The 14,487-nt window shown below is 43.6% G+C and overlaps 1 protein-coding gene across 22 annotated transcripts in view; it reads left to right on the top strand.

The window, feature by feature from the left end:
* Positions 1–14,487, top strand: part of ANK2 (ankyrin 2) — a 191,637-nt gene that overhangs the window by 155,006 nt on the left and 22,144 nt on the right. For 16 of the 22 annotated variants that reach the window (XM_032684755.1, XM_032684754.1, XM_032684753.1 and 13 more), the window contains 5 exons: positions 8,884–8,958; positions 10,002–10,133; positions 10,507–10,653; positions 11,484–11,763; positions 13,193–13,457. In XM_032684755.1, the coding sequence (XP_032540646.1) occupies positions 8,884–8,958; positions 10,002–10,133; positions 10,507–10,653; positions 11,484–11,763; positions 13,193–13,457 (899 nt within the window). Of the gene's footprint in view, positions 1–1,763; positions 7,473–8,883; positions 8,959–10,001; positions 10,134–10,506; positions 10,654–11,483; positions 11,764–13,192; positions 13,458–14,487 lie in introns of all 22 variants that reach the window. The other 6 variants (XM_032684757.1, XM_032684737.1, XM_032684756.1 and 3 more) reach the window with 2 other exon arrangements.

The raw sequence follows: 14,487 nt of genomic DNA, 5'->3' as shown, positions 1-14,487 counted from the left end.
CAATTGAACCATTTCTTGGATCTGTCTAGGGAAAGAATGACATCTGTCTTGTTTCCAGTTAAAGTGCCACGTCTTGCATTGTTCCACCGCTGCTTCCTCACCACCAGCTCCCCAGGCCACAGAGAAGCCCTTTATTTCCCACAGGAGCCGCTTTGCTTCCGGCTAATTAACTTGCTTCTTTGGCCAGTGGGACAGTCATGCATTTGATATTTATGAAAGTATATATTCCAAGTCTGTGAAGCTACTGACCAGCATTTCAGTGTGCGCTGGACAGTTCACACCAAAACAGCGGCACCAGAAGGCCACATTTTCAGCACCATAATGCTCCTCATTGACCTGGTTATAATTAATGTACAGCACAGACTTTAAGCATTCGCTACACCCAGGAGAACAGCGTAGCAAAACAGCTGGTTTTTTTACAGATAAATACAGCTACTTATGTATTGCTTAGGTTCTCCTTATTTGCGTTAGCGCTTTGGCTTTAAGTCTGGAGTGCTGAAACGTGCAGTTCCATGTGACGTGCTACCTTTAAAGGGAAAAAATGTCCAGTTGTAATTCCTAAGCATTGTGTTCTGTTCGTAACTTGCTTCAGTCCTCCACTGTTTCATTCTGTTCAATATCCATTTTCTACGAGTCCTTGCTGAAAGAAGCATTCCCAGCAGGCAGCTGTGGCATAATGGGAATTTGCTGCAGCCAACTTCCTGTATCTTGATTGCCAGATTAGACAAATATTTCACCACAGTATGTTTTACAGGATTCTCATGTACCTTTAATTTATATGATTAATTTTTAGAGCTCTTGTTTTTTAACCGAAGCTACAACATCCCCAGCAGCATTTGCAACACCTTTGCTTTGCATGGAAATAACTTGCCTTACATGAATTGTACGTATGTGTCTAGTGTGACTGTCTCTGATTTTGGGTTGCCATACATTACATTTTTTAAAACTCTGAAATCACTTCTAAGTTGATTCACAGTTTTTTCCTATTCTCTCTCCTTTTCTTCTCTGTCTTCTCTTTCCTCAGTCAGTTCATTAGTTGTCAATGAGGATGTTCCAAGGAAAGGACCATGCCTCTTAAAACAAAAGACTGTTTGTTTCATTGTGTAGGTGTGAAATCCCCTTAGATGAAATGCCGGTTTGCAGCTGATTCAGATCTCTACGTATTTGGTCATATTTTAGATTACTGCAGAATTACTTTTCACCTTTTATTTTGGTCATTAAGAAAAACAAAACCCTTAACCTGATGTTACTCTGACAGTTTGCTAACACTGGCTTTCTCTTAGAGGAAATCGACTTTCAATCAGTTCTAATGCTTTCCCCCTTTTTTCTTGTTTTTTCTTTTTATTTGAACATTGATCTGTAACATCTGAACAATCTTGAGATGCCTCTCTTTGTGTAACTTCACTGTGTTTCTTCTGGTTTTGGTTTGGAATTTCGTTGTTGTTGTTTTGGTTTCTTTTTAGTGGTGTCCTGATTTGGTTTGTTCCAGCTTTGATACTGTATGTGTGGTTGTGCTCTAGCGATCAAGTGAAGCAAGTTATTTCCTGCCATTTTCCTTTTCAGTTGTTTTTTTTTTTTTTCCTCCCCCGTTAGCTTTGCTTTGCTCTTGTACCCTCAGATCTTGTGGATCCATCATTCCCGGCCCATTTTGTTGACCTTCCCACCACTGCAACCAAAGACTGTCATTTTCAGTCCTGATTACATTTTCCAATCTCTATTTTTGATTTCCACTTTACTTTCAATGTTTTTCATTCGCATCAAAGATGACGAGACAGAGTCTACAGAAACATCTATCCTGAAAAGCCATCTGGTTAATGAAGTCCCTGTACTAGCCAGTCCAGACCTGTTGTCTGAAGTTTCTGAGATGAAACAAGATTTGATCAAAATGACTGCCATCCTGACAACTGACCCTTCTGATAAATCAGGCTCCATTAAAGTGAAAGATCTTGGAAAACCTGCTGAGGAAGAGCCAGGAGAGCCTTTCGAAATAGTTGAAAGAGTGAAAGAGGACTTAGAAAAAGTAAATGAAATTCTGAGAGGGGGATCCTATACCAGAGAAGAACATGTTTTGCAGAAGTCCCTTTCCAAACAAGAACCTGTAGAAGAAGAATGGATCATTGTCAGCGATGAGGAAATCGAAGAGGCCAGAAGAAATGCTCCCTCAGAAGTCACAGAACCGACCGGCGTAGATGTCAGGGTAGACAAAGGGACAGCAAAAAAGGGGAAACCAGGCATGGCAGGAAAGGTAGAGGATTTAAAAACACACGTTTCTCTTCCTGAGGTACAGCCCCGAGCCTTACAAGAGGGCTTAGTAGAAGAGAAGGTTGAAGCTGTAGTAATAAGCAGGGATTCTGAAAAAGGAGGAAAAGAATCTCCAAAAACTGGAAAGGAGCAACAGAAGGTGGCCTCAGAAGTTAAAAAGCCCGTCAGGACAAAACTAAAAGAGAAGCCAAAGCCAAAGGAAGGCAAGGCGCAGAGCAGCGGAGAAAAGCTGAGACTACCAAAGCTCACTGCAGACGAGTCGCAGGGTGGGGAATCTGGCCTAAAGGTGACAGCTGCTCCGGAGGCTAAAGCCGTGTCCCCTGTTATAGAGGACACTCCCATTGGCTCCATAAAAGATAAAGTGAAAGCTCTTCAGAAACGAGTGGAAGACGAGCAAAAAGTCCGGTCCAAACTACCCGTCAGAGTTCAAGCAAAAGAAAGCCCTGCTGAGAAGGCACCTAAGAAACCAGCACAAGTCAAGAAACCGGTAACACACAAAGCCCAACCGCCCGTCTCACCTTCTTCTAAGACTGAGAGACTCGAAGAGACCATGTCAGTTCGTGAGCTGATGAAAGCCTTTCAGTCAGGGCAAGACCCATCCAAGAACATATCTGGCCTGTTTGAGCACAAGTCTGTCAAACAGAAGCAACAGGCCCCCGAGAAGGAAACAACCCGGAGGAAAACAACTCCTTCGCAGAGCGAAACGAGGCGAGTCACAAGCCTCAAGACAGACAAACAGAAGGACAAGCCGAGCCCGGTGTCAAAAGCAGAGAAAGAGCCGCAACCCAAAAAAGGCAAAATGCAAATTTCTACCACCGAAACCACCAAGAAAGCTGGTGGTAAAGACCAGGCGAAAGAGCAGAGCAGCAAAAAGCCAGTGGAACCTCTCCCTCCTGTAGTAGCTGATGCAAGTGCCAAAGAAATGGCATCTGGGAAGGGCAGGCCTTCTGATGACCAAGGAGATCCTGACTTCCAGATCAGCCCTGACAGGAAAACCTCAACAGACTTTTCTGACGTCATTAAAGAAGAACTGGAGGATAATGACAAATACCAACAGTTCCGACACCTCTCGGTGACAGAGGAGGGAGAACTTAACTTGGAGCAAGTACTGACCAGTCCTTTCGGTGTTGCTTTTCCCACAGAGGATGGGAAAGATGGATTCCTTCCCGCTCTTTCTCTGCAAAGTGGTGCTTTTGATGGGAGCTCAGAGAGCCTTAAACACGAAGGTGTGGCTGACTCTCCAGGCAGTCTGCTTGATGGAACCCCTCAGATCAGCTCTGAGGAAAGTTACAAGCATGAGGGTCTTGCAGAGACTCCAGAAACGAGCCCAGAAAGCCTTTCATTCTCACCAAAGAAAACTGATGGGCCAACTGAGGAAGCTAAAGGAGCGGCTAGAGCACACACAACAGCTGAAACATGCTCTCCGAAGGAAGTCTCCTCAAAGGAAGATGAAAAAGGTATTACTGAGAGGCAGCTAGATGCTGTTACTGAGACTAGTAAGTCTCATTCTGACCATGTATCAGAAGAGCGTGTACCTACAGCCTCTGAAGAAGAGGCTGATAAACTTAAAGAAAGTAGCTCAGCTTCCATTATGAAAGATATTAGCAGGGATAAAGAATCCAGAACCACTGCACATTTCACTAAGTCTTCTGAAACACATGACACTGCTTTAGAGAAAGAAAAAGATATAACCTGTGAACGCCGTGTTGCAGTTAGAAGTCCCCAGAAATTGGAACTTTCACTTGCTAGCCATGATAGTGAAGGCTTTAGCCCAGTTGCAGATGACTCTTTGACTATAAGTCATAAAGACTCCCTGGAAGCAAGCCCAGTGCTAGAAGATAACTCATCACACAAAACACCCGACTCTTTGGAGCCCAGTCCTATGAAAGAGTCTCCCTGCCGTGATTCCCTTGAAAGCAGCCCAGTAGAACCAACAGTGAAGGCTTGTATTTTGGGGCAGGGTCCTCTGCAGCCTGTTCTTAGCAAAGGAGAAGGCTGCCCAGAGCTGGCATCGGTGCGTTCCAGGATTCTCCGTGACCCCGAGGGAAGTGCCGATGATGACAGTCTAGAGCAAACATCTCTCATGGAGAGTTCGGGGAAAAGTCCCGTTTCACCCGAGACTCCCAGTTCAGAAGAAATTAGCTACGAAATCACACCTAAAACGGCAGACTTGCAGTCACTCTCAAACATACCAAAGTCGGCCACGATCCCTGAAGTCAACGAAGAGCCAGAGGATGACTCGGAAAGCGAACCGAAGAAGAGATTCACCCCTGAAGAGGAGATGTTTAAAATGGTGACCAAAATCAAAATGTTTGACGAATTGGAACAAGAAGCAAAGCAGAAGAGAGGTTACAAAAAGAATCGTAAGCAAGATGAATCTTGTGTAGTTGCCAGCTCAGAAGCTCCATGTGAAACCGAAACATCAGAGCCAATGGCTGTAGTAGAAAAAGATGTACCTACGGTAGTTACACCTGCAGCTGAATCTAGGAAAAGCTCTTCCTCTTCGGAAAGCGAACCAGAATTGACCCGGCTCAAAAAAGAAGCCCACTCAGGCCTCTTGATGGAGCCTGTGATCCGAGTGCAGCCACCCTCACCTTTACCGTCCAGTATGGACTCCAGCTCCAGCCCCGACGAAGCAGGTTTCCAACCCATTGATTCCCAGCAATGCTCTGTCGGGACAGGTGCAGTTAAAACAGAAGGCAAAGGTGACAAAGAGGAACCGCTTATCCTTGGGCGCAGCTGTGAGGCTTCCACAGGAGAATCAGGCACTTGTCATTCCGATGGTTGTGCTGAATCTAAACGTTGTGGCAGTGCAGGTGACTGTGAGACAGTCACACGACCTGGGAGTGCTCTCTCTCACTGCATTGGTGACAGTCCTCAGAAAGAAGTTCACGCTGAGTCTTCGTTAACACTCGAGCAATATGAGACTACCGAAAAGGATGTCAAACCCGCGGCAGCATTACACAGAGATCTCGTTTCTACAGGAGCTGTGTCAGAGAGGGCAGGGGGCCTTTCTTGTGGGCATGGTACCACCCAGTACTCTGTACCACGAGATGGCAAACTCGCTGAAGCTGATACCACTGACTATTCTGCTTTGGGAAGGGATTTGGGAAAAGCAGATACAGGTTTCGAAACATCTCAAAGAGCTAGTCCTGCTGAGGAACGATTATCAGAGTATCCATCCCTTACCACTGAAACAGTGGAACTTGACAGTTGTGTAGCAGATGCCACTGACAGTAGTGCTCCATATATAGTGAGTCCTTATGAAAACGTGTCTTCTGGACATTTCTTTATTGATTCTGAAAGTGAGGTAGGGTCTGGTAGAAGTCTGCACTCTAGGGAAACCTATTCTGTTGCAGAAGGGAAAGATCAGACGGGTGAAGCTTTACTTAGTAGAGACACAGGCAGTGAGTATTGCTCTTCAGAGGAAGTGTATATGGAAATAGAGCCCAAGCCAGAGGATGGATTTCAGACCATGTCACAAGGGTCTTTGTCCTCAGATTCCACGCACTTAGCTGAATCTGCCCTTGAGGATATAAGAGATGAAACGGAGACATTGATGGGTCACATTGTCATCACTAGAACCGATGTGGATTCTGACATGTGGAGCGAAATACGTGAAGATGATGAAGCTTTTGAAGCTCGGGTGAAAGAAGAGGAACAAAAGATATTCGGGTTGATGGTAGACAGGCGATCGCAAGGCACAACCCCTGACACGACACCGGCCAGGACACCCACTGAAGAAGGGACGCCACTCAGTGAACAAAACCCTTTTCTTTTTCAGGAAGGGAAGTTGTTTGAGATGACTAGAAGTGGAGCCATTGACATGACCAAAAGGAACTACCCAGATGAAAGCTTTCACTTCTTCCAGGGTGGGCAGGAGCCTCAGGAAGAAGTTTCATTATCTGAAGAAGTGAAAGAAGCAGCAGAGGAGGAATTTTCGAAGCTGGAGGGCTCGCTGAACCCATTTGCACCTTCAGAATCAGAGGAGTCAGATATACCAGAAAAAGACACAGTGAAATATTCACCCCCGTCACCCGAGTCTAGTGATAAATCAGAAGAAATGACGGGTGAAGGTGTCAGCACAGGCACCTCAAAAGCAGATCTTAAATCCAGAATTCCAATTAAAATGGGTATTTCAGCTTCTTCAAAATCACCAAAGAAAGAAACTGCTGCCTCTGAAGCTGAACCCCTCTCCAGAACGGAGACCGACACGGTCGATAGCAGTCAGGTGCCTTGCCCCATCTCTCCTGAGCAGTGTGCGGTAGAAGGTGAATTAGATTTTTCCAAAGTCACCAGGTCAGTTAGTTCTGAACAGGGTGAGGAGTCCCCAGACTCTTCCCCAGAGGAACAGAGATCTGTGATTGAAATCCCCACTGCTCTAATGGAGAGTGTGCCTTCTTGTGAAAGCAAATCCAAAATCCCCGTCCGAACAGCTGCCGCCGCATCGCAATCCTCGCAACAGTCGGAAAACGAGAGCCTTTCCCCGGACGACTTCCTAGACAGTTCTCAGTGTGAAGGAAAAGACGAGCAAGCAAAACCAAAGTCTAAAATTCCCATCAAATCCGCTTCCCAAAAAGCCGAACCGCAGTACACCTCCGCGGACACATCTGCCCGCAAGCTGGAGTCCCCCAAAGCTCTCGACGTGACGAGCGCTCTACCTACGAAACAAGATAACCGGAGTAAATCGGAATCTGACGCGAGTAGTCCTGTGGACCCAAAGGCTAAGCGTTCAGTCAAAGCTAGGAGTTATGCTGAGGCAGAAGCAGAGACCAGAGAGAGGGAGAGTGAGATGAAGTTTGAGCTAGACTCAGATGAGGCAGCAACAGCAAGATCGAAAGTATTTTCATCACGGTTGCCAGTTAAAAACAGAAGCACTACAGGTTCCCGCGGTGCTTTTAGTCCCACAAAAGAAAGTAAGGACCATTTTTTTGATCTTTACAAAAACTCCATAGAGTTCTTTGAAGAAATTAGTGATGAAGCTTCTAAATTAGTGGAAAGACTCACGCAGTCAGAGAGAGAACAAGAATTAGTTTCAGATGATGAAAGCAGTAGCGCCCTAGAAGTTTCAGTTATTGAAAATGTGCCATCCAGTGAGACTCAGCAGTCAGTTCCTGAAGACATCTTTGACACCAGACCCATTTGGGATGAGTCTGTAGAGACTCAGATTGAACGTATCCCTGACGAAAATGTCCATGACCATGCTGAAGGTATTTGCCAACGACTGGGATTCCCTGTGCGACGCATGTCATGAATTAAACTTTTTTGTTTTCTGTTTCCTTTGGGGTGTGTGTGTGCGTGTGTGTATGTGTGTGTTTGTGTACGGGTGTAACGCGTGTGGCATTTTCTTTTCAGCTTTTGGTGGTTAGTTGTGCGTTTTTTTTTTCCCCCGTGAGCTGTGTTTGTTGGTTTTTTTTTTTTGTGTTGTGTCTGTGTTCTTGTCTGTGAACCGATCTCAAGATTGCAAACCATAAGTGCTTGTGGGAAGTGTTGCCTTAAGAAACAAAAACACTTCTAAAAATATGTATTGTTTTGCCATTAAAGTGATTGCTTAGGTCATGCACGTTTTGGCTTTTGACTTTCCCTGGCTCTGTTACTAACTATTAACTTTTACTAATGATAAAACATTTGGGCATCAATTGCAAGCAAGATGGGCAAATTAATATTCTTTCAAGTTGTTACACAAAGAGATCTGCAGAAGTTTTAAAGAATTCAGCTTTTCGTGTTCCTTTTTTTGACGATCTGTGTCTCAAGAAAGCTCTGAGTCACTGGTAATTTTAGTACAAGTTTTCTGGTGTTCGGTTTTCCTCTCACCTACTTGTGTACTCCTGCTGAGCCGCCACAATGGAAATCCGGGAGCTGAAATGACACGTGCATGTATCGTGAACCCTAAGCAATGTCTCAGTTCTGAGGTATCACAGTCTGTGTGTGCGCTCAGGGAAAATCAAAACTCAAACTCTGCCATCCTCAAATTAGCTGTGGGGATGGGAGGAGCCGTCAGTCTCACCCTTAGCTGAATAAACGAAGACTGACAAATGCCCACCTGATTTTTCCTTGCCTTCGTTGTGAGTATTTTGTCTCACTCCCTAGTCTGAAGAGTCAAAGACACTTAAATTAACCATGTCTCAAATACAGACCATATGCCAAAGTGCTGTATGGGCTGTTTGAACAGAACTTTGCCTACTACAGAAAGAACGTAATCGGAAGCACTGGTCTCGATGAATTCTTCAACCCTGGCATTTACTAAGGAGGCATGGAAAATTATGGCTATCAACCTAGATAACGTCTTCAATTTAATGTCAGAGTGAAGTTTTAGAATAAAGCGCTTGGCCCAAATAGTCACAGTAGGCGCTTCAGTCCTGGCTTAGATTTTCACTGGAAAGCCTGATTTTCAGATGGAAGTGTAGATAGTCCTGTGTTTTTTAAAAAAAAAAAAAAAATCAAGCTTTTTGGTTTTATTTTTTAACCTGGGGATTTACAGTCCTCGCTTTAGTTACGCAGCCTGTCCACATTTAGACACAGCAGTTAGAAAAAACAGCACCTTCCCTTCTTGGACTGTATCACCCGTTGAAACTGGTTTTAACTTGTAAAAGGCAACTTGTAGCTCTCTTTGACCTTTAGATCAGCAGGATGATCAGGAAAGGACAGAGGAAAGACTGGCCCACGTCGCTGATCATCTTGGATTCAGCTGGACAGGTAAAATGCACGTCCTCTGCTCCGGAGAAAAAGGAGGATCTGCACTCTTTTCTTATTTCTTTTCCTGATTATCTAAAAAATGTTTTATAGAAATATTTAATCAGCTTACTGTCTTTGGGTTACTGAAGATTCCTGAAATGGATAACAAGGAACTTATTCTTTACCAATCACTTTAGGACTGCGCGTTTAAGAGACCTGAGGCAGCGAACGAGACTGGGGACAAGTGAAAGGAACACGGAATGACCTGCAGATATCACTGAAAATCAGCTCCAAGGCTCTTACAAAGAGAAGGAGCTGCGCACAAATCTCTGTGCTGTGTCAAACTGTGCGGTCTGACAAAAAAAATTGGTGCAAAAAATGATGTCAGATCTGCACTTTTTTTGTATCTCTCACTAGAGCAGTATCAGGCTCCTGAAAATAAGCCATGCTCTAGGAGTTAAGGAAGAGCTGTATACCAGGGAAAACATTTTAATTCCTTGATAGTGAAGATTATGTTCTGTACTGTTTTCAGAAGTGCCCTCAGTACATGTAAAACATCACTGATACTTTTTGCTTATGTTGCTCACCTCTTCCTTTCCTGTCCTCTGCTTGAATCCATAGAGTAACTGGGAGCATGTGTCGCTCATCCCAACGTGGTTTTATCCTGAAATCAGTAGGACTTGGACCTGTGCAATGTAACAGATTAGGAATACACTGAAAATTTAATAGACAGCTCTGAAAACAAAACTGGAAAAAGTGGATACTTGTCAAGATAGACATTAATGTTCTATAGTTTTATAGGGAGGGCAGGTTAATAGACTTCCATAAATACTCCTTTTTTTAAATTAGAGTAAAGATTGCTTCTATTAAAGATTACTTTGTCAAATGTTACTGTGGAGGGTGAAACAGTGGTTGGATTTTGTTCATCAGAAAGACATCAGTTTCTTGGTTTTTTTCAGATTTTGGGGTTCATCTGTAACTCATAGACATTTACTTTTCTGTAAATGAAATGAGTCCAGGGCAGTACTAGATGACCCCTTTACAGAGAAGGATTTCTTTTTCAGAGCTAGCAAGGGAACTGGATTTCACAGAAGAGCAAATTCACCAGATCCGAATTGAAAATCCCAATTCACTTCAAGACCAGAGCCACGCACTCCTCAAGTACTGGCTTGAAAGGGATGGGAAACACGCAACAGGTTTGTTTTCATTTGGTGTGTAACTGTCTCCTGTTTGCTACTTGAGGTGGTAGGTGCGTGTGTTGTAATCACAAGGAGGAAATTTGGGCAATATTTTGACTATGGAAAAAAAGGCCGTGGATTGTACTTACGGAGTGTTACTTCTAGTCTTATCTGTATAACGTGGCAAAATTGTTAAAGGAAAAATCAGTTTTTGTAGGCAGCCATTCAGTTCTTTTTGGATTTTACATAGCAATGCTTCCAAATGCATCTGTAATTTATATATGATATTGTATCGGTCAGTATCCCATGTATGCCTTTCACGTGGAAAACAGAAAGGAGAGACCACGTTTAATTCTTAACTGAGCTCCACGGTGTTGTTCTGATGCCACAGATACAAATCTTACCCAATGTCTCACGAAAATCAACCGGATGGATATCGTTCACCTCATGGAGACCAGCGGCATTGACTCCACGCAGGTCCACGGCACCCGCACCTACACGGAGATGGAGCAGTCTATAGGACTGGACCACAGTGAAGGTAAGTGGCTGCTCAGCCAGTTGGCAGTAGCTTCTGTTTGGAAATGTTTGAGCACTAGAATCCCATTTTGAAAGCATGGGTAGTATGGATGAATGAATGCAAGCCTGGCATCACACGGGTCACTGTCTCACCAAGGATAAGATCTGCACTGTAACTGATTCTTAGCAAGCAAATAATGTACTCAGAGACTTTTGCCCAGTTTATTGGGGTTCTTTTGCTCGTACAAGTACTTTCATGACAATTCAGAAGGTTGTTTTAGGATTTGATAGAGATTTGTACAGGAAAAGTTTTCTGTGCTTTGACAAAACCTTTGGATTTGAGCATCCAGGGTATTGTCATTCTGCTAGGACGTGATTCCATTTCTTAAGTTTAAAAGTTTGGTGGATTAGATCATTGATTGTAAACTGAAGAAGCACTTCCAAATTATGTGAATGCTGTTGAGAGTCTTCTATGTACTTCCTTCAATATTGCTTTGAGCTTAGGGGTTGGGTGGGTGTGTTTATGCTTTGAAGCACATAGATGAGCTTGTATCAAATAGTTCTTGTATCAAATCCTTTTGTGAATCTTCTTGCATACTTTGAGGGTTTCGAGAGTAATTAATTTAGCTAAATTTCTGGGTGAACTTTATTTTGTCTGTTACTGTCCAAATTTGGCAGTAGTAGTGGTACTCCATTGTTACTTCAGCTACTTAGAGAGGTTATGTCCCGTCCCACTCAAGATGTTTAAGAGTTGCAGGTAATGTGTTCCATGCAGGGATTTTAAATGCACACGGAGCACAAGAGGGAGTTCCTGCATTCCTGTAATGCCATTTCTCCTGTGTGTTTTTGAAGGATTTTCTGCACTGCAAGAAGAAGTGTACAACTCAAGACACAAGCAGGAACACCACAGAATATCTAAAGACAGTGAACCAACCGAACACCCTCCTCTCGTCTCCGAGGAAGAAGTGTCTGCCAGTTATTCTCCTTTTCAGGACAGTACTCCCAGGAGCGAGGCAGAGGTATCCATGGCTGAGCTCCTGAGGCAAGCACATAAGGAACAAGTAGAAACCGAATTCTCAGGGAAACCCCAAGACGTGCCAGGAAAACCATCTGCTTCACAACATGAATATTCGTAAGTGTCAAGAGACCAGGGTGAAACCTAGGTGGAACAGATTCCCTCCTCTTTGTGTAATAAGAGGATTTTTACAGTTTTCTTTGAAACACAGGAATGCTGTTTAATTTTCCTCCAATTGTGCCCGGGCTTGATTTTTCAGTCCCTGTGGAGGAAGCCTTAAGGCTCAGGAGAGAAAGTCAGTTTGTCGCTGTGAACACAAAGCAATAACCAAGTGTAGTGCATATGGAAGAAAAGAGCGTTAATGTAGAACTGGGGTTGGTTTTTTTCCAAACTGTGTACAAGTTGTTGTGTGTTAGATGGGAAGTGATGTTAAACTTAGTGGAATTAACCCTGAATTCTTCTGTGGGGCTCTCAGTGGGGTTGGTGTAGTTTGAAAAGGAACTTGAAACGGATCACGTTTATTTATCCACAACATCCCTAATCCTGTGACCAAGCTCAGACCTCTCCACTGGGTTGATCGAGTTGATCAATGGTTAGCTTCGATGTGGAGATGCAGCTCCAAACAGTCAAAGGGCAGTGGAGTCCAAGCAGATGGTCTCTTGTGCTCAGGATGTGCTTTACAGCCAGGACAGAGAGAGTGGGAGACAGAAAAGAGCATCTAAGGTAGAAGACTTTTGTTGCACCAATAGGTAAAAATACCAATGCTTCCTAAGGATTTGCCTGAAGAAATGAATGTTTTTGAGGAATAGAGAACGCACGTGACACAATATTGCCAATACTACACAGAGGATTGATGGCAGGAGAATATCACTACACTGCAGGTCTAAAAATCGGAGGAAAATTGGGCTAGTTTTAAATAGTTTGTAAGGAAGATGTTTTAAGAGCAATTATACAACAATATTGCACGTACATATGCTTGAATTAGATGTGCTACCTTCATATATATATGTTGCATAGTAATGTATGTAATAATAGGTTTCAATAACTTGCAACAGCAGTGAAATCATAGCAGTGTTCAACCGTGAAAATAGCAACACAATCAACACCAGATTGTCTACTAAGTTTCTGTTTGGTAAGGCTCTGGAATTCTACATAAAAGTTGGTCTCTCCTCCCCTGCAGCTTTGTAGATTGCAATTAATGTAGTAGTTGCTCCTCATCCATCTATAGCGATCCGATCTCTTTCCCTAAAATAATAGTAGGTAATATATAGAGTTGTGAGGGCACAGGTGACAGTGAAGCTCACAGAAATATTTTACAAATACCAAGCTTAGCAGAAGTGGGTGCAAGGTTTGGATATTCATTTGGAGTTTGGCTTGGGAAGGTGAGAGGGATGCCCAACCAGATGACTCTATAGTTCTTGTTAAGGAGTACCAGTTGTTCTAGGCGACAGGTGACACAGCAATATCTGTTCACTGCATAGTGTTCCATTTATGGCACTTGGGAAGCACTGCATGGCGGTAACTTCCTTGGACCTGTGATTCACAGGGTCACAGCTCCAGGAACAGAGCAGTCTGCAGCACCGGTAACTGGGAAAGCAGCAAGCACAGCCAAGGGAGAGACAGAAAAAACATCCCCACAGCCCCTGTCCTCTGCACAGAGAGGTGACTCTCCCATCATCCAGGAGCCCGAGGATGCCCAGCTCCACCAGGATGACCCCTCTCCAAGGAGAACTAGTCTTGTGATAGTGGAGTCAACTGATGAGCAGACGGAGAAGTCTGGAAGGGGCTATGAAGAGGAATCTTTAGAAAAGGTAAAGAACAAGTTTACTTCAAAATAATGGACACAAAAGGTTTTTTATGTCTCACTCGTTCCTTAGGATGAAAATATTTTTAATTAATCCTCATCTGCCACGGAGTCTTGTCTCCCTCCCTCTGTGGCTAGAAGGGTTAGCTATAGGCATTTCTGTAGAGCTTTGCAAAGCTGAAGCAATCCCAAGATCCTAAAGTCTAGGCTGTAGTTCTGGTTCTGCTCTGCCCTTATTTGACCTTTGGTCTGTGACAGTTAACAGAGAGAGAATTAGTGTCACTAACAATTGCAGAAACAAACCATGTACAAGCAAAAGCTGAAACAGATGTAGTGGAAAATAAAGTAGTAACATTAAAAGCTTATAAAGAAAGGCAAGGCTAGCCCAGAGCAGCATGAAAAAATGGCATGAAAGATCTGTGAAGTTGGTGAGATGGAAAAGAGGCAGCAAGTTGTGCGTTTACTAAGGATGTACTGGAAGAATGGTGTTTATGTAGCATGCAGGCAATAAAGAGAGATGGGGATGGGAGAGAACATCAAAAACAATATGAGGCAGGTCTTTGGCTGTGTGAGACAAAGGGACTTTATTGCGATGTTCCAAGAGGGAAGGAAAGAAAGCAAACCGTATGGCTTTTAGTGGGGAATTAAATTTTCTTGGCAGATAAAGGTTTAGGAATAAACAGCTTGTTTTCCTGTTTTAAGCGAAAGCTAAGGAGGAGGCATCCTTGGAAATTGAGTTTATTATTTAAGTTAGAGCAGAGAAGGCACAGTTCTACTGATGCAGAAACTGTTCCCTGTTTTGATAACTCACCTTGACATTTATTACAAACAGGCTCTTCTGCCTGTGCTGTTTATGTGGCCAAATGTGCCACCTCTAGAATAGAAGGCCTCTGGGATCTCAGAAAAAAGTGGAATTTAGAGTGTGTCAGGTGATTCAAAGAGTACCTACAACAGGGCTCAGTACAAGGGCTGCTGTAGGAAAGGCTACCCTCAAAATAATGGGCTGTTCATCACAGTTCATCACCAGTTCTTTTATT

This window comes from Chiroxiphia lanceolata, chromosome 4, assembly GCF_009829145.1.
Source record: "Chiroxiphia lanceolata isolate bChiLan1 chromosome 4, bChiLan1.pri, whole genome shotgun sequence".
In the NCBI taxonomy this organism is placed as follows: Eukaryota; Metazoa; Chordata; class Aves; order Passeriformes; family Pipridae; genus Chiroxiphia; species Chiroxiphia lanceolata.
This window is presented reverse-complemented; position numbering and strand designations above follow the sequence as displayed.